General features: G+C 44.6%; 2 protein-coding genes across 4 annotated transcripts in view; both read left to right on the forward strand.

Annotated features, from left to right (window-relative positions):
• The first annotated feature begins 881 nt into the window (after positions 1-881).
• Positions 882-9,825, forward strand: ARL14EPL (ADP ribosylation factor like GTPase 14 effector protein like). The gene is made up of 5 exons (XM_056324876.1): positions 882-974; positions 3,007-3,183; positions 7,477-7,599; positions 9,069-9,208; positions 9,576-9,825. The coding sequence occupies exons 3-5, from the start codon at positions 7,489-7,491 to the stop codon at positions 9,796-9,798; spliced, it is 474 nt and encodes a 157-aa protein (XP_056180851.1). The 5' UTR covers positions 882-974; positions 3,007-3,183; positions 7,477-7,488; the 3' UTR covers positions 9,799-9,825.
• Positions 9,826-17,609: 7,784 nt separating this feature from the next.
• COMMD10 (COMM domain containing 10) overlaps positions 17,610-18,190 on the forward strand; it is a 118,935-nt gene continuing 118,354 nt past the window's right edge. The window contains exons 1-2 of one of the 3 annotated variants that reach the window (XM_056325437.1): positions 17,610-17,733; positions 17,895-17,985. In XM_056325437.1, the coding sequence (XP_056181412.1) occupies positions 17,702-17,733; positions 17,895-17,985 (123 nt within the window). In that variant the 5' untranslated portion in view covers positions 17,610-17,701. The remainder of the gene's footprint in view (positions 17,734-17,894; positions 17,986-18,190) is intronic. The other 2 variants (XR_008819580.1, XM_056325436.1) reach the window with 2 other exon arrangements.

Below are 18,190 nucleotides of genomic sequence, written 5' to 3' on the forward strand. Positions count from 1 at the left end.
TGGCAAGGGGACAATGGGCTTTGGTCTTGGGGGCAGTTGTCTGTCATCCTCTGTGATGGGATGCTCTCTGAGGCAAGCAGGGATGGTGGGCTGACTTTGGCTGGCTGCGGGACGCCCATCCTGATGCTTTGCCATTCCTCAACAGGACGTGGTGGGAAAATGAGGTGAAAAAGCTGGTGTGTTGAGATGAAGACAGTGAGATTGCTTACCAGTTACCATCATGGGCAAAATGGACTTGGCTTGGGGACATTAATTTGATTTATTGCCAATTAAAGTAGTTGGATAGCGAGAAACAAACCCAACCATTAAAACACCACCTACCTACCTCTCCCCACCCCCCCTCCCAGCTCTTTCCCAGGCTTGTCCTCACTCCCAACTCTTCCACCTCCTTCCCTTGAGCAGCCCAGCAGAAGGAGGGATGGCGGCTGAGGTCAGTCCCTAACCGCTCCTCTCTGCCGCTCCTCTCTCCTCACGCTGTTTCCCTGCCCAGCGCGGGCCCCCTCCCACAGGCCACAGCTCATTCGGGGACATCCACCTGCTGCACCGCGTTCCCCTCCAGAAGCTGCAGAGGAATCTCTGCTCTGGCTCCCCCGTCCCGCGTCCCGCACCGCCTCGCTGGCCCTGCCGCTCGCACTGCCGTTCCACTCGGTGCTTCCCCCCCTCCTCTCCCCGCGCTGCTCGCCTGGCACGTCTGCCCTTCCCGAGGCGGCTCTCCCGGAGGCGCCGCCAGCTCGGCCGACGGGCGGGGGCACGACGCCGCAGCCGGCGGAGGCCGCTGGCCCGCACAGGGCTGCCGCCGGGCCCCGCGCCGCCCGCCGGGCCCCGCGCCGCCCGCCAGGCCCCGCTCTGCCCGCCGCGCCCCGCGCCCGGCCGGCACGGGGCGGGAGGCCGCGCTGGCGGGGGGCACGGTCCTGCCGCGAGGGGGAGGTGGGCTCAGGGAACCGGTAACGGCACGTCTGCGGCCTCGGGCTCAGGTAACGAAGCGCTGGGCTGGAGGACGCGGCGGCTGCCGCCTCTGCCCTGCCTGTGTGCGGGGCGCGGCGATCGGCACCGGCGGGGGTGCTCCGGGGCAGCGCGGCGGGGCGGCTGTGCGGCCTCACACGCGCCTGTCACAGCCCCTGCCTGGCGTCTCGGCCACCGAAACGGGTTCCCTGCCCTTCATGTGCTTTCTCCCTGTCATTCCCACCCCCCACACCCCCCAACTGCTGCCGACTGAACATCCAGAAAGGAGAAAACAAGAGGCAGAAACACCTGGTAAACCCGGCAGTTTAGAAATAAATGGGGGTGGGGGTAGGGGTGGGGGACATTAATGATAAAATGAGAGGAACACCAGCAAGACCTCCCTCTCAACGTTTGAACAGTGGAATCATAGAGCCGCAAGAAACTGTTTCCTGATAGGATAAGAACATTACAGGTTAATGTTTAACACAGAAAAAGTGCATTTTTTTCCTCTCGAGCTGCCCCGTTTGTGCTGGCTGCGGGATGCTGCTTGAGCACACTGAGGGTGCACAAGGAACAATCTGCTTGGCGTTGGATAAGGGCCAGGAAGCTTAAAAGACGTTCAATGGATCTGTTCTCTGCTTTTCTCCCCACCCCCACCCCCCAGCCCCGGTAGGGGCATTAGTTCCATAGTATTGTATCTCCCGAGGTGTATTTGCAGTCACTGGCTCATGGTGGGGAAACTTGTCCCTGTAGAGACCATTAGGAGTTTCACCACCAGAATCAATCTCTCTAAATGCCACCTAAGATTTTAATCTACATGTACATCCTCACCTACTCATAGCCTAACACTCACTCAGTAAAAACAATTCTGAGTAGATTGCAGGCTGTACATCATCATGTATGCTATGATAAACAAATATCACAACTCATGCACAAACAATTTAGAAGTACAGATACACATGTATAAGTATTAGCAAAAATGGAACAGAAGGAGATACCAAGCATAAGGTGTATTTATAGAGTTAATAATTCTTGGTTTCTCCATTATGTAAAATATGGAGAAATGAGAAGAACACTGGGAAAAATATAGGAGAATAAAACCAGTTGTAGATTTTTGTTTGTGGCTTGCTGTTGTATGAGTACCTTGGAGACTGTGATTAATATTGTTCCCCTCGAGGGATTTCTGTTTTATTTTTCATGACAGGAAAAACAGTCTTTGAAAAAATGAAGGAATGTGTAGCAGCATCTAAATCACCTAGCTAAGCTCCGTTGCTAGAATGCTACATCAGTTTTTGATTTTAAAATTGTTTGGAGGGGAAGAAAATAGTATGGTAAACACTAAATTTACTTGCCCTCAGTGTTGTGAAATACCTCAGAGAATGGGTGGATACAGCTGGTGAAGATAAGACACATTGGACTGTTAGTCTAAGCATGACAGGAGAATTTGTAAGACTTGACAGTTCTGGATGTTTATTAGGATTTAGCTGTGTTTTAGGGAACAGTAATAAGAGCCTTAAGTGATTGCAGCATGCTGGAAACTGGCATCTGGAGGTATCGGGAGGAGTCTGAGTTGTCTCCAGTAGTGCAACAAACAATCTTGAAAGGAAGCAAGCTGAACCATGAGGTTGCATTGCCACTTTAGCTGTTGGGGATTACTTAGCTATTTATTGGATTACTTTTGACTGTTGGAGATGGTGAACAGAATCCAGAATGTTCTGTCTAAAGCAGTAAAATATTCCTTTACTACATCCATACCCTAAAATAATAACATCCGTTCTTGTAAAATGCAGTAGTTATTACACTTTTTTGTTTACTTACCTTTTAAGAAAAAAAGCTCTAAGAAATACATTTGCTCTGTGAACATACCACAGATGCAAGTAATAAATGAGGACTTTGATCCCAGTTTATATAATTTCTCTATTTCTACTCATTGTACTAAGTACTATTTAAAAAGCCATAATTAATGAGGCAGAAAGTGTGAGGTCCTTTAAGACAGTTACCTGGCACTGTCTTCAGCCTGCTTCTCTGGGGAGTGCTATTTTGGTTATTTGTCTTCTCTTTCAGTCACACTGAGGCTGACGTCATACTTCCACTATCAGAGGAATTGTGCAGCAGTAAACCTATGCTGTGCCAGCCCCTTCCTGGGGTAAGAACAATTTAAAATTCTGGAGAACCTGCTTTTTCTCCTGCTGCCTGCCCTGAACTGAACATACGCGCTTCAGAGCTCCAGGTTTTCAAAAGGTAAGTCTGTCAGATCTCTTCCGCCAATTGCATAGCAACCAGAAGATGCTCATGGTTTTATAATTATATCTTCGATTTCAGCTAAAGGATCACTCGCTTCCAGATATGGCAGAAAGGCTCTGGGTTTGGGAGGGAAAACTCATGAGGGTTTGTTTTACTGCGAGAGGGCAAGATTTACTGCTCCAGACTCCCGTCACAGAATGGGCCATTGCTCTGTCATCATGTTTATCAGTTTTCTGGGAAACCAGCTGAGTTACAAGATACAAGACCTGCTTCTTTGTCTGGTCTGTGTTTCCTGGCTGGCTTCAAGGCCATCTTCTGAATGCATATGCACATTTGGGGCTATGAGAGAAAGCATGGACCAGTTGGTAAGTGGCCTTTCCACATTTTTACAGCTCAGTCCGTAGCTGATCCTGGGGAAGATTAATTTTTCATTCTCAGTTTGGCTGGCAACCTGATGTCCTACAGAGATTTCAAGATGCATACCTGAATGTGCCACAAACCTGACTGCTGGTTTCTGAGCTCACAGACATCTCTGCCAAACTAGGCTGAGGAAGATGGTACTATTGCAATGGAATAGCCTAATCCATGTGGACATTGGGGGATTAAAGCCATAGGGACAGCATCTTGTCTTGCCCTAGTGGAGGTGATGAACATGCTTACTGGTCTCTGCCAGAAAGTGTCCAATGGTATGAACAAATACAACTTGAAAACAACATGGATTCACTCTGGCAAGCCCTGCAGAGATGCTGGCTTTAGGCTGCTGAGATCAAGCAGCCTGAAGTATCTGGAATGCCAGTCACCACATTTCACACCAGCTACAGCCACAGTGGGATGTTGAGATGTGGATGATCTCCTTCAGGAAGTACTTAATGTATTCAAAAGGTGTGGGAGAATACAAGTTTTGGTGGAGGAAGAGTGCAATTGATGGTTGCTTGCAGAGTTGAAATTTTTATGGAAGAGACTAGTGTTCAATATATTGCCCCTGGATTATAACTACAGACCAAAAACAGTAGATGAAAAAAACTCTGCTTCAGGATCAAGAATGCTTTCCTCTGGATAATTAGGTTCTGCAGACTTGCAGTAGATGTCTGAGTCTCACACTCTCCCTCATTCTCCTATCCTCCTTCAGAACATGCTATGGAGGATAATCAGTCCTGTGAGTCTCACCGATGTCCGAATCTTGCAGTTTCCTTGTCACATTCTGCCTCATTTTTGAGCATCTTTCCTGGAGATTAAAATTTAACACTTTATCTTTACAATATATATTGAGACAGAAATGTGCTACATTTTCTACACAGGATATTTTTCACTGAGGTGGAAGGGCATTTGAAACACGTGTTTGGAACAAGATGCTTGGTCCTTTTCTGCCAGTATTTAAAAAGTGGCTTCTGATTTTGGGTATTTGGCTCCAGATAACTGCTAGGACCTAGTTTCCAAAGGAATCAAGTATTTACATGACCAGAGCACATGCAGGAATTCTGCATGCTTACAGCAGTAGCTGCTGATAGCTGTTCTGCTTCTGAACCCTGCACACTGTAATAAAACACACACGGATGATGGTCATGCATACTCTTAAAGTGCTTTAACAATGCTGGACGCATGATTGGGCAGGAGAGAAGGTGTATTAAGCAAATCCTCATCAGGACTCCAACCTGAGTGCAAATGAAGAGCAATACTCACTTTCTTTGGAGCAGTGGCCTTCATTCTTATTTTATTTGTAGGCACCTAGCAGGATCCCCCATACAGCAAATATTAATTGCCTGGTAATAGCTTTCCTTTTCTAACCCTAAAAAGATGCTCAAGCCCCAGGACTAAAACTGTGTCCTCATTTCTGCTGGAATAGAGGGTTTTTTTCTTCTTTAGTAGCTGGTGCGCTGCTGTGTATTTGGTGTGAGAATAATGTTGATACACACTGGTGGTTTTAGTTGTTGTTAGGTAATATTTATACTAAATCAAGGACTTTTCAGTTTTGCAGGCCCTGCCAGTGAGAGGGCTAGAGGGGCACAAAAAACTGGGAGGAGACACAGCCAGGACAGCTGACCCAAACTAGTCAAAGGGATATTCCATACTGTAGGACATCGTGCTTGGTATATAAACTGGAGGGGTGGGAGTGGCCAGGCTCTGTTGATCGCTGCTTGGGGTCTGGCTGGGCATTGGTCAGCAGGTGGTGAGCAGTTGGCTTGTGCATCACTTGTTTTTTCCTCCTTTTCCTTTTGGATTTTATTCCTCTCCTCCCTCCTTTGCATTATAATTATTGTTGTTGTTGTTATTATTGTTGTTGTTGCTGGGTTTGTTTTGTTTTTTTCCTCCAATTTTATTTTAATTACTAAATTGTAATTATCTCAACCCTTGTGTTTTACATTCCGATGTGTGTGTGTGACCAAGTGGGCTGTGTGGTACTTGGTTTCTGGCTGGGGTTAAACCATGACAAACTGTTGTTGTAAGGCATCCCATTGTGAACAGTGTCACAATCTCAGTCATTCTTCAGGTGACTGAAGAGGGGAAAGGGAAACCCTCTCCAAAACTGGCTGAAAGCTGTTCTTTTCACCTCTCAAAAAAAGTGTCCTCTCCTGTTACTTACTACAAGGTCTCCTCCTTCTCATTGCTGTTCCCACTGACTGTTGCTCTGCAGGGAAGAGCTGCAACAGAGGAGGCTGAAGGCCTGGACTGCTTTTCTGCTTCTCTCAGGGAGGTGCTGGCCCTTTGGCGGTGGTGAAATGAACATCCTCTCTGGGACAGGGTGTGGGCAACAGCCCTAAAGTACAGGGCAACCTGGCAGAGACCACTACACTACCTTTCAGAGGCAATGAGAGAGACTGGGCAGCACCTGGGGAAGGGCTGGAGAAACTCTGGAAAAGCTTAAATATTTCCGGTGGTGTTTGGGGTTAAGGCCTGAGGTAGTGGGTTTGTATGGGAAGATTTTTTTTTTTTTTGGGGGGTGCAGGGGGTCTATAGGGGTGGCTTCTGTGAGAAGATGCCAGAAGCTTCCCCCATGTCCAATGGAGCCAATGCCAGCTGGCTCCAAGACAGACCCACTGCTGGCCAAGGCTGAGTCCATCAGTGACGGTGGTGGTGCCTCTGGGGTAACATATTAAGATGCGGGAAAAAAGTGAAACTGCACCAGCGGAAGAGGGGAGAGAGACTGTGTAAGAGCAATGGCTCTGCAGACACCAAGGTTGGTGAGGAAGGAGGATCTCCCTGTCCTCATCTCAACCCATGAGCCTTTCATTACATTATATTTTCTCTCTCTTGTCTGGTTGAGGAGTGGAGCGATAGAGCGGCTTTTGTGGGCACCTGGGATTGAGCCAGGGTAAAACCACCACACTGAGGCACTGGAACTGCATATATTGCATAAAAATTTTTAATTAAATAGCTCCACAAGGTGGGTGAGAAGAGGTAGCTAATATCCATCCTGAACAGTTGCCACCACCATTTCTGTGTGATGGGGCAGAGGTGATGGGTGGGATTTGTGGGACAGACTCACAGATCCCACAGTCCTCGGTGGATGCATTGTTAGCAGAGACAGAAATGCACTTTTTAGCTGTTAAATCTAAAAGTTAAACATTCTATTTATACACAAAACCTCTTGCAAAACTAAGGACTGAGATTTAAAGGCTAAGCAGTTTACTTTTAGTCCATTGGTTGAAGTTTTCGGGAAGAAAACTGTGAATCCGCAGGGAACGGGCTAGTTACCGTGGCGACAGCTCTGACACACGCTTGGAGGGTCTGTGAATACAGGCACGGAACACGCCGAGACCCCTCCTGCTCCACGCCCACCCCACCCCGGCTGCTCTTTTTTGGAGCCTCGCGAAAAGAACAGCAGCTGGGACAACAGTGCCTCCCGCTGGTAAGCGGAATCACTGCTCCTGCGTGCTGCTCCCTTCATTCCCGTGCGCATCGCCGGCTGCTGCTGCGTGTTCCGTGAGAGCACCGCTTCTCACCTTTGCCTCAAAGGTGGCATTGCCGTGGTGTCAGGAACGGGTTCAGAGTTCACAGCATTTCTTTCCATTTCTGTGATATTTAAACGCTAGAGGTTTTCCGAAGTTTGCCTAACGAATTGTAGAATGGCTTTGATGATACAGCCTTTGGTTGATGTTATATTACTTTAATACAGTTTTAAAATCGAGGCTGATACTGAGCCACATTTTGTTCTGCATTTGCTGTTGGTTAAGAATATATAAAAGCCTAGTATGGCTATCACCTGCTGACCTTAAAACCTTCACTTAGAAGTCTGTGGATGTCACACTTCTGCACGTGTCTAACACACATGTATGTATGTATGTATTTCAGAAGGGTGGTCAAATGAATGACATCATGGAAGAAAACTGCAAGAAAGGCAATTCTGCCCAGGAAAAATCTGCAGAAGAAAATGTCTCTCTTGATAAGGAGAGTTTGATAACACAGAGACAACTGGTATGACTACTCTGGTACTATGTTATTATCAAGATATTTACTATTGCCTTCGATTTCTTCCATAGTTACAAAGTAAAAAGCTGGAGTCAATAGGGTAATATCAGTAATAACAACAGTGAAATGAGTCCAGTTTGCAGTGCAGTCATTTAAGGGGCTAAGAGTGGTTCTGAGCTCAAATGAAATAGTAAGTAGGGAAATAGGGCAGTACTCTTACAGGGAGGACTATTTTCATAGATTATTATTTGTTTCCAACTTGAAATTGTGTAATTTATGATAATGAACAATGATGATGCTGAAGCATATTTTCTGCACTGAAAACCTAGCCCAGACTCAAAAGCAGAAATACCTGAATATGTTCCTCATGTAGGTGCATGAGATTGCCCTGGAAGTTTTCAGGAGGATGCAATTGAAGATGCGTAGCATCAACCACCTTGTAAACAAGTGCACTCAGGTGCACAGGTATTTCTAAATCACTGTATCAGCAGGTTGGGCTGAACTGCCACTGCTTGCCCTATGAGAAGCAAAGAAAGCACTCACTTGTTTGTGAAAAATTACTGTGGACTCTGAAAGGAATGACACCCTCCGGGGAAGCTGAGGGGTGGCAAGTCACCTCCATTTATCTAAGAGGAGAAAAGATAAATCTGTATGTATGTTTTTGCCTTTGCATAATGCGTGACAAATGTACGTTCAATGTCCATAGTGATCGTCCAAAGAGAAATTGTTTGACACAACACCCATGTTTGTTTGCGTTGACTTTAGACATGACTGCTGACATGCACAGGCTATGTGGAATGGCAAATCACAAGAGCTGATGTTTTAACCTCCAAAACATTCAGCAGTTCTAGTTAATTGCAAACATGAATCCCATAAAATAGGCAAGAAAAGGCTTCCTCCTATTTCTCAAAAACTGTGCTCAGTTTAACTTCTTTAATTTCGTCTGCACTTTTTTCATACTCCTCACTTGTGCAAATGCTTTCTTCTCATACTAGTTGCATCTCCAGACGTTTCTCTTGCCCCCAGATTGTTTAGACAAAGATGGTTTCTAGGCATCTGAGGGAGCAGTGAAGGTAAGGGTGAATCCAGTTGAGATGCTTATAATCATAGCACTTATTTTTACCTTATGGATAAAATTGAAGACAAAAACATACATGAACCTGCCTTCCAGCAGACAACTTTCAAACTCCATGCCACTGTACCAGGGTAACATATTTAGAGTGATGGTTATTCCCTCTCCTGTCAGGATGCACAGTCAGTCAAAGAAATACTGAATTAACAGTTAGACAGGAAAACATTTTAAACAATGTAATCTTAATTTAGGTCGAGTTTTGCTTCATTTTCCCAACTGTGTTGTTTTAAGTTTTAAAGAATATTAATTTGAATGCAATTTGACAGCCAGTGAGGACATTTGGCAGTTAATAAATATTTGTTCCAATTGTACTAATTATAAACTTTCTGTTGTTTATTTATAGCAACAAGTTGAGAAACAATTAAAATCCTTAGCCTTTCAGAATCCAGGACCTCAGGTAGCTGACTTCAATCCTGAAACTAGAGAGCAGAAAAAGAAAGCGTGCTTGTCACAGATGAAACAAGGTTTTTTAAATAAGCCCAAGTAAGATGTGCTAATTTATTATGTGTTTTACTTTAAAACTGGCTGGTATGCTGTTTACTGAATATAAGTGAAATGAATAAAAGCATCAATATTTTGCAGAGAGATTTCTTATTACATATGAAAGCTGTGCTGGGGAAACGGTCTTTTTCTGTGTGACTTACGTGAATTATGATTTACTTCTTTGGTACACTTTCACTTTTAATAACAGTGGTTGTTACAATTAGGATAATGCTGGTATTTCGTCATGCTGTGAAGTTGTTAAAGAGGAAGTATTTGTTCCTGGACAGATGTTTGCCACATTTTTTTGGTTGAGTCTTTGAACGTGTTGAAGCATTCACTGAGAATAATTTTTTCTTCTTTTCTGCAGAGTTACAAAGAAGTATGACAAACGTGGCAGGCTGCTTTGTAATAACATGGATTTGTGTGATTGCCTGGAAAAGAACTGCCTGGGTTGCTTCTATCCTTGCCCCAAATGTAATTCAAACAAATGTGGGCCAGAATGTCGCTGCAATAGGAAATGGGTTTATGATACAATTGAGAATGAAGTGGGGAATGTTATCAGTGTGTTGCCATTTTCTGTCCCTGACTGATTTTTGTTCTGGTAGTTTTTGTGCCTGAGGAAAGTTCTTCCTTCTCCAGATTTTATTAAAATAAATCTTGGCTTTATGAATTGTCTCTAGTGAAGTGCCTGGCGGTGGTGCTTGTGCTTCTTTATTGCTGCCTACCTAGTACACTTGAACCTTCCCCATTTAGGTAAGAGTATGTATTTCATTCTTCCTCATCCCTGAGAGCTTTACAGAGGCATCTAGTCAGTCCTCTTTAAATCTTGACTTTCTAAAACTGAAGGTGTCTGAACTACTGTGGAAGATAATTTTCCTACCCTGTAAAGCTGAACCACATTGCTTGTAATGAGTTTTTCTCTTGCCCATTTCTCTGCTTGTTCACTTACTGGAGAGGAGAGAGGAAATGACCCTGCAATTCTTTGTTGCTGCCCAGGCTACAAGACTGAAACCAACATGTTTGGTCAGCAGATTTTATATTTGTTTTAACAACATAGGGTGCATTCAGCCTTGATCTGTTATTAATTATATAGCTAGAGGTAAATGGTTTGGATATTTTTGGCTCTGGACAGAAAAATCTCTTCAGTTCTAGGAGTTTCTTCTTCATGTGAGACATGACAGATTTCAAACACCGTAACTTACAGCCAGTCTCCTTATGAGGTGGGTGTTCTCACTCGTGATGGGCACTCACACCCTTTTTGAGAAGTGAGGGTCACCCTGGCTCTCGAAGGGGAGGAGGCTGCAGACTGCAGCAGGCAAGCTCTGGGAGCATGCTGCTAGTGGGGGAATCACTCCCCGGGCCCTGTGCCTGTTGTTTTTGAGGACACTCTCCCAACTTTGAAAGTGGCAACACTTTTCTCCCCTACAAGAGGCCATCCTTTGTGGACAAAGGCCTCCTGCTCCAAGACAGAGATAACTCCTAGCAGAAGAAACATCCTGGAAGATCTCAAAAATGCCTTAACACCACAAGCTCCTTCTGACTTTGTACCTCAGAAAGATTTGTTTCTCCTTTCAACTAATGACACCTCTGTATGTAAGCTTGTAGCATAAAAACACCCAGTATCAAAAATCTTCCTAGGAATATTTGCTGTGGCGGTTAAACCACTCTCTGTTTGGCAGTTAGATCTGGTGCTGTTCTCTCATATACCTCACTGGTCCCAAAGTGTCCTTTGACTTGTACTGGGAGTCCCAGTAGCCCATATCATCTCTGAGCTATATTTCTTAATGTAGGTAGAAATCCCACCAATGGCGTCAGGGCTTGGTTTCTTGTTCCAGGTGTGCCACATACTCATTCTAGACTTGACTGAATAAACAACTGTTCAAGGAGATAAAGTTGATTAACATGGACAGGAAGATGGTGGCCTTCCTTTGAAATAACCTCAAGATCTGAAATGGACAGGTTTGAATTAGCTTAACTTTCTTTCCACTTAAAGGCAAAAACCCAAATAGTTTCTCAAGTGGATGCCTGTGGCAAGGCTACATGCTAGATTTTTTGAGTAATGTGATTAAACCCATACTGGTGTAAATCTTTAGAATCCCATTATTGAATTCATTGATGTTACTTTGTGGTTTTTGACATGGACTCTGTCACAATCATAGCTAAATGCAAAGTGTAAGAGAACTCCCATCACAAACACACTTAGCACAACCTTGAAAATACAGCACAAAACCTGAAACAACAGAAGTGAAAGCCAAGAGAAGGATAATGAAGTAAGAGGATGTTGTAGAGGCTGTTCTGCTGTGGTTTGAGAATGACTTTAGCATTGCAATGATCCTGATAACTCTACCCCCAGTTCCAAATAAGCAGCTGACAGTGCACAAGTATAATCCCTATTAGGGCAGTTTTACATGTGGGACAAAAATTAAAAAAAATTAAAAAGACCAGTGTCATACATTGTATTGTACTGATTCTGAAGCCTAGTGGTAAATATAGAGTGCCTATATCTGGTAGTTTTTGTTGGGCAATTACACAATGCCACACTGCTTGACATTGTGGTTTTAAATAAAATCCCTTACCAGAAAAGGCAAAGAACATTTCTTAGTCTCATGAAATTAGCCACTCTACAGATGACACTAGATCATCTTTTTACTTTGTAGGATGTTTGTCAACACACAGAAAGTTTCTCCCTATGGAATAAGTTTGCTTTAGAAAGCTAACTTTTAAAATAGGGAAAAGAGATCAATGAATTGTTCCTTAAGGCCTATCAGTCCTTCTTCTCTCTCTCCCCTCTCTGCATCCCTGCCCAGGATTATGCACGTTAAAACAGTATGTGACACTATGAATTTACTTTGCCTGTCTTTCCCTTTGTCCTGTGGCTTCTTTGCTTATGGCTACCAGTGATCCCACTGTGGCTTAAGGAAGGATGAAAGTACAGGTACATGCTACCTTAGCTGAGGTACCATCTGTCAGTCTCTTGCCTAAAATTGATTCATTTAAAAAAAAATGTTAATTCCTTGTGCCTTCCACTGTATTTCCCTTGTTTACAATCCATATTTATCTGGAAGGAGATATGCAACCTCTGCTTTCTTAGATATTGTTCCTACAAAGCAGTCAGTCTCATGGAAATGAATAACGTGCTCCCACATGACTTCTGTGTAGGTAAAGACAGCTCTTTCTCTACTAACCTCCCGTGCTTGGGCATTGTCTTACTGGCATCCCCTCAATTCCAAAGACTCCACTGTGCATCTCCTGCCACTTAGAAACTTGAAAATTCAGAGAACAAAATAAGAGCTACGCACATCATCCTGTTGTTTTCCTTCATTTCCTTCATTCTGCTAGACTTTAAGCTAGAAAGTTATCCACTGAAGACACTGGTTATTTAACAGTTTGTCTGTACTTGTCAGTATCAGAAGTTGTGTCAGCTCTGAGGAAAGAACCACAACAGATGTCCTTGCGTATTGCATTGGATACTTACAGCTGCTCCTGAAACAATGGACAATTTAAAGGAAGTATTAATAAAATTAATGTCTTGTGGCTGGGAAGAGGCCACAATGAAAGCGAAGGCCATTAAATATGACTTTTAAGATGCAAAGGTGTGCTGAAGACAAAGAACGCCCAAAGCTTTATCAGATGAGTTAAGACATGGGAGTTTTGAGTAAGAAAGCAGACCAAAGCTATATTGGGGCATGAGGCTGACTAGCTGCAGGAGGGCACTGCTCCCGTGTCTGCCTCTGTTTCCATGCTAATAAACAGGCACAATGATGCTGACTTTTCTCTTGCTCAGTGTTTGCAAATCCTTCATGCAAAGTTCCACAAGGAAGATGTAGAATTATATAAATCCTTTTATGGAAAGGCTCCATGGTTACTGATCTACAGTTATATATAGAACACAGCATCTCTGAAACACAGGCTAGGAAGACAATGGATTACAGCACTATAAAATAACAGGATGAAAATGGAGATATTTTTTTCCCAAAGCAAGCTCCCAAATTTTGTGTGGAAAGTGTTATGGGACTCCTGTCCACATGAAGATAACATAAGGTAACTGCAGTATACTGCCTAATATACAGTTTACCTACAGTGTTTTAAAAATTATGGACAGTCAGCCTTGGGAGGAGTCAGGTCTGTGGTTCAAGAAAACCTAGATATTTCTGTCACAACTTGAGACCACTAAAGTGTTCCCCCTGGCTTAAAATGAACTTCTGCATGTGGCAAGGTGTCATTCAATCCCACCACATTATTTAGAGAAAAAGAAGTCCATACTGTTACTGAACTTACACTAGTATGTGCTAGAATTTGTTAAGAACTCTACAGTTATTTTTTGCCAGCTTCTGTGATTCATACAAACAGAAAGGCATTTAAAAAAAAAAGAAAAATATTATACATTGAACTCTTTCCCATGCAATTTTCATGATGTTTTTAATACTTCCTATAAGATCACAACTGCACTCTCTCTGTATCCATCCACACCAGAAAAGAATACAGATTTGATTCACTTCAGTGGGAAAACAAAAGGAGCTTGACTGAAGAAATATCAACTGATACTCTCTCGATAAATATTTAAACGTGTCTTAGATAAATATTTGCACCACAAGCATTACAGGTGCTGCAGCTCTATTGAGTTTTTTAGCTAGTGATAGCAATATTGATTTGAGCTTCTCCTTTGCTTCTCCAGTTCATAATCTTAAAACATTTTAAAACAATTTATGCATGTTTCAATGGACTGTTTTGTTTGATCCCATTCTATCTGGAAAACACATATATCAAGTCTGAGCTAACTGCAACTTTGAACATTAGTTAAAGTCTTCATGAAGATGATGCTTGCATTTCATTAACCCCGATTTGGAATTTTGGCATAGGAAGTTTTCCTGTTCTATCATTGGCAGAGGCCAATGTGTCTTTTCTCCATTGGCCTGGCCCTACAAAGCACTCACCTGCTTCCACCTCCACTCAGGTGCAAATGTATGAATGCTGGGCCTTTACATGATCATATCTGTTTGTGTTAGAATGGAATAAATTAAAGCCTTTTGTACACTCACTGATGCCTTTGATTAAAGAAGTAGGCTCTGCAGCCCTGATTCCCATTGTGAAGCACTGTGTCACCCAAATAATCTGACTTCCCTCACAGGATCAGACGTAATAGTGATTGTTCATATATAAGTACGAAAATAGCAAATAGTAAACCAGCATACTAAAAGTACCCTTACCTTATTTATAGTCCCCTACCCTTACTCCTTCTAAGCAGATTCCAAGTAGTCCTGGTGATTTTAATGAGACTGCTCATTCAGTGGAATGCAAATAATGACACAGAAAAAATGTCAGATTGTTTCATAATGATAACAGTCACAGACAGCAACAGAAGAGTATTTATTTCTGGTAGACATCATTTAAATGAAACATAATGTAGTTTACAAAAAATCATTATTTTTTCAACAAGATTTCAAAAGTTAAGCTATTTAATACTAGCTAAAAGGCACAATTAAATCCCTACCCCACAGATTTATAGTCTTCTAACTTCAGTTGCTTAAGCCACTTGCAAGTTGCAAGTGAAAATCTATGTGAAACATTATTCGTTTATTTTCATTGAGTTGTAGGAAAATTGTTTAGTCAATAAATAGTGTCAGGGATAATGTACAAATCAGATCTTGGAGGAGTTCAAGAAGTTCTTCTGTGAGTACCTACAGAAGTCAGGAAAAATAACAGAGATGAAGATGACAGAAAAAGGAAAGGCTTGAGTGTAGACAGAATGGCATTGCAAGTAAGAGGTTTGGAATAAAAAGTGGATCAAAAAGAGCCAAGAAAAAGAGACAAAATAATACACTCAAAGCAAGCAGGTCTTTGTAGGATCTTGAGGTAGTCCTCAATGCTGGATCAGCTTTACTCACTTTCTACAAATTTACTACCCATTTTTCCTAACAGATATTTGTGCTTTAAAATGTCTAATGGCAAGAGGTTCTTCAACATTCTCATGCCATTTAGAGTGCTTTATCAACCTTGTGTAGAAAGTCCTCTGCAATTCCTAACTTTACACACTTTTCATGCTTTATATGATCCGTTTCACCTGATAACCATAAAAGTATTTTAAAAAGTAGAGCCTAATTGAATTCTGACTGAAGGGCTGAGTGATGAGAAAAGTCTGTAAAACAAACGATAATCAAGAAACATGGGGGCTTGTTTGATCTTGGTGAAAGAGCAGAATACATAGTTCAATTTCTGGAAATGCAAAGCAGGGGAGACTGAGCTTTTCAGACTGTTGTAATGCAGTGAGTCCTAACTTTCATTAGCAGCTAAATGCTCTAAAGTCTCAGTCACTGATGCCTAAGGTTTTGTCATAGTATGTGAGCAGGTTAATTCAAAGGCCCAAACAACATCCATTTGCATGTCTAGGTGGAGTATTTTGAGTCAAAATATGGGTAACAATTGTATTCAAAATATGTCTTAGCTAGATCGATAGTTAGGACAACTGATAAATTAAATTGTGTAATAACATTAGCTCTGTGAAAAAAGCTATTATACACATTGGAAAATGGACCATGGATGCAAGTACAAGACAATAGTAAATGAATGGATGTATGAGAAGTCACAACTTTTCACAATTCTATTTTAGGAACAGAAAAGTTATTAAGGGGGAAAAAAAATTAATTGTGCACTAGACAGCACTTTGTCAGGTTAGCTTCATTATTTATTATTTCCAGCCATATGCTCTCTTTCCTGTCATTCTTCAGTGAGGCTTTGAACACAGAATTGGCCTTCAGAGGCCTCAAGTCAAACTTCCTGCATGAAGCAGGCCCAGCTGGAGCAGGCTGCTCGATCCTCTCCAGTTGATGTTTTAATATTCATTGCTTTGACTATTCATTTTGAATATTCATTTGATACAGCAAAGCATGAGAGAAAACACTTTCAAATAGGTCCACATGATTATAAAACCAGAGAATTGGCAGCGAACCTGAGTGGCAAATCCAACACCTGTACCAGCAGGAACTTTTTAAAGTAAGCAGGCTATTGTGTACACTTCCAGTTGCCCTTGCTCATTTTGACTGAACAAAGTCTATAGAATTCTGCTCACAGGGGAGATTTCCTACAAGAAGTTACATTATTTTGGCATGGAGTGGAACACTCATTTTTCTCTTCCAGCCAAAAAGATTTCCTGCAAGAATATTGTTTTTTCATGTTTCATAACATTACAGAAAAGCAGATTAAATAGTTCAATGCAATTATATTTCACCCTTGAAAGGCAGCTGCCTTTCATAACAGCAACTGTGGGTCCAACTTCTGGTAAGAGGTATAGTACAAAAGTCTCAGCCAGGAATTCTCTGCTTTAAAATTCCTGTTGGAGTATGGCTAGGCGTGTCACTCTTTTTTTTTCCTTAAATTGGTTCTTAAGGCCAAGTTTATTTAAACAAATGTTATATTTTCAAATGTCCTGGCTGAAATCCTTGCTCTGCGGAAGTTAATGACTAAATTCCTTTCACTTCAACTGAGGCAAGATTTCAACATGTATGCTTATAAAACATTTCTTTACAGTACCGCAACAGTTTCCAGCCTTTTCCCACCTGCCCCTGGAGCCTACCATAGTTTATTACCATACTTGTAACTGTTCAGGCCACATCCTATAAACCTTCACAGCAGAAAGTCTTTCACAGATTTTTTAGTATTTTTATTTGGCTTCCTAGGAAAACAAGGTTACACAGCCATAGCGCCTGTTCCTCTGTTCGCTTGTCCCATTGTGTTTTAGCTCATTTTTCAGTTTTAACCAAACCTAATGGAAACTAGAGGTCTCACAGAGATTTCACCCATTCAAGGCAATACCCACGGAGTAGAAATACCCACCCCAGTGCTGCTGCCCCGTGGGCTCCAAACCTTAGCGCTTCTGTTCACGTGGCTTGTCACCCAGCACGCACGTGGCCCGGAACACGGCACGGCGTGCTCGGTGCTCGGTGCCCTGTGCCGGGGAACCAAACAGCGCCGGAGGGGGCTGCGCTGGGGGCGGTTACGGGGCCAGGCTGTGTGGGGAAGGCGGGCACGCAGCCAGCCACGGCCCCTGAACAACTCGCCGTAGCTCTGCAGGTGTGGCAACTTCGTTACGGGTTCGTGGCCCGGCGCACAAGGTCGCCGACCCCTGGCTCGGAGCGGGCTGTGCGCTGCCCTGCGGGAACGAGACGGCTCACGGGGCCCCGAGGGGCCGGGCAGCCCCGCAGAACCCCGCCGCAGCGGCGTGCCTGACGGTAGGAGCGCTGCCCACACCCGGCACGGCGGGCTCCTGCCAGGCAGCAGTACGTCTTGAACACTTTACATCGGAGGATTTCAACTCCAGCCCCCCCAGCGGCTGCAGGGTGCCGCAGCCCCGCGGGGGGGACGCCGGCAGTTCGCCTGCCACCGCGGGGCCGCCCTGCCTTGGCGCGGGGCTGTGCCAGGGGGCCGGCGGGGCAGGGCGCAGCGGCGGCGCTTGGCCCCGCCGGGCTGCCGTCGCGGGGCGGGGCCGCAGCGGCAGCCATGGCGGCGTCAGTCGTCCCGGAGAGTGACAGGTACCGGTTGCTTCAGGAGCAGCGCTGATCGCGCCCTCGCCCGCGTCCCGGTCGCGGCGGGTCGGGTGGGGCCGGGCCGGGTGCGGGGGCAGGGCCTCGTCGCGGTGCCGGGGCGCGGCGGGTCCCGCGTCCCTCTGACCGCCTCCTGTCCTTCCGCGCAGCATCCGCAGGGCCGTGTCGCTGCTCAACGCTGTGGATCCGGGCCGGTTCCCGCGGCTCCTCTCCCGCCTTCTCCAGAAGCTGCACCTGAAGGTTGGCGGGGCGGGCGGCGCGGCGGGAGCGGGGGCCTCGCGGGCGCGGGAGGGGCGCCGGGCGGGCGCGGGCCGGTGCGGGACCCCCGGGCCCCGCTAGCGCTTCGGCCGCGCAGCTGCCGGCGGGGCCGCGGACACGGGGCAGCGGCAGGCGGTACCGGCGGTACCCGCGTACCCGGCCGAGTGCCGCCCCTTGCTCCGCCGCG

The sequence above is a fragment of the Falco biarmicus genome, chromosome Z, assembly GCF_023638135.1.
Source record: "Falco biarmicus isolate bFalBia1 chromosome Z, bFalBia1.pri, whole genome shotgun sequence".
Lineage (NCBI taxonomy): Eukaryota > Metazoa > Chordata > Aves > Falconiformes > Falconidae > Falco > Falco biarmicus.

Bases quoted from the DNA above. Each gene is read 5' to 3' on its own strand.
- ARL14EPL (XM_056324876.1), top strand. From the start codon at position 7,489: ATGAATGACATCATGGAAGAAAACTGCAAGAAAGGCAATTCTGCCCAG. The intron at 7,600-9,068 runs GTATGACTACTC...GTTTATTTATAG, and splicing joins TGATAACACAGAGACAACTG to CAACAAGTTGAGAAACAATT. The intron at 9,209-9,575 runs GTAAGATGTGCT...TCTTTTCTGCAG, and splicing joins GGTTTTTTAAATAAGCCCAA to AGTTACAAAGAAGTATGACA.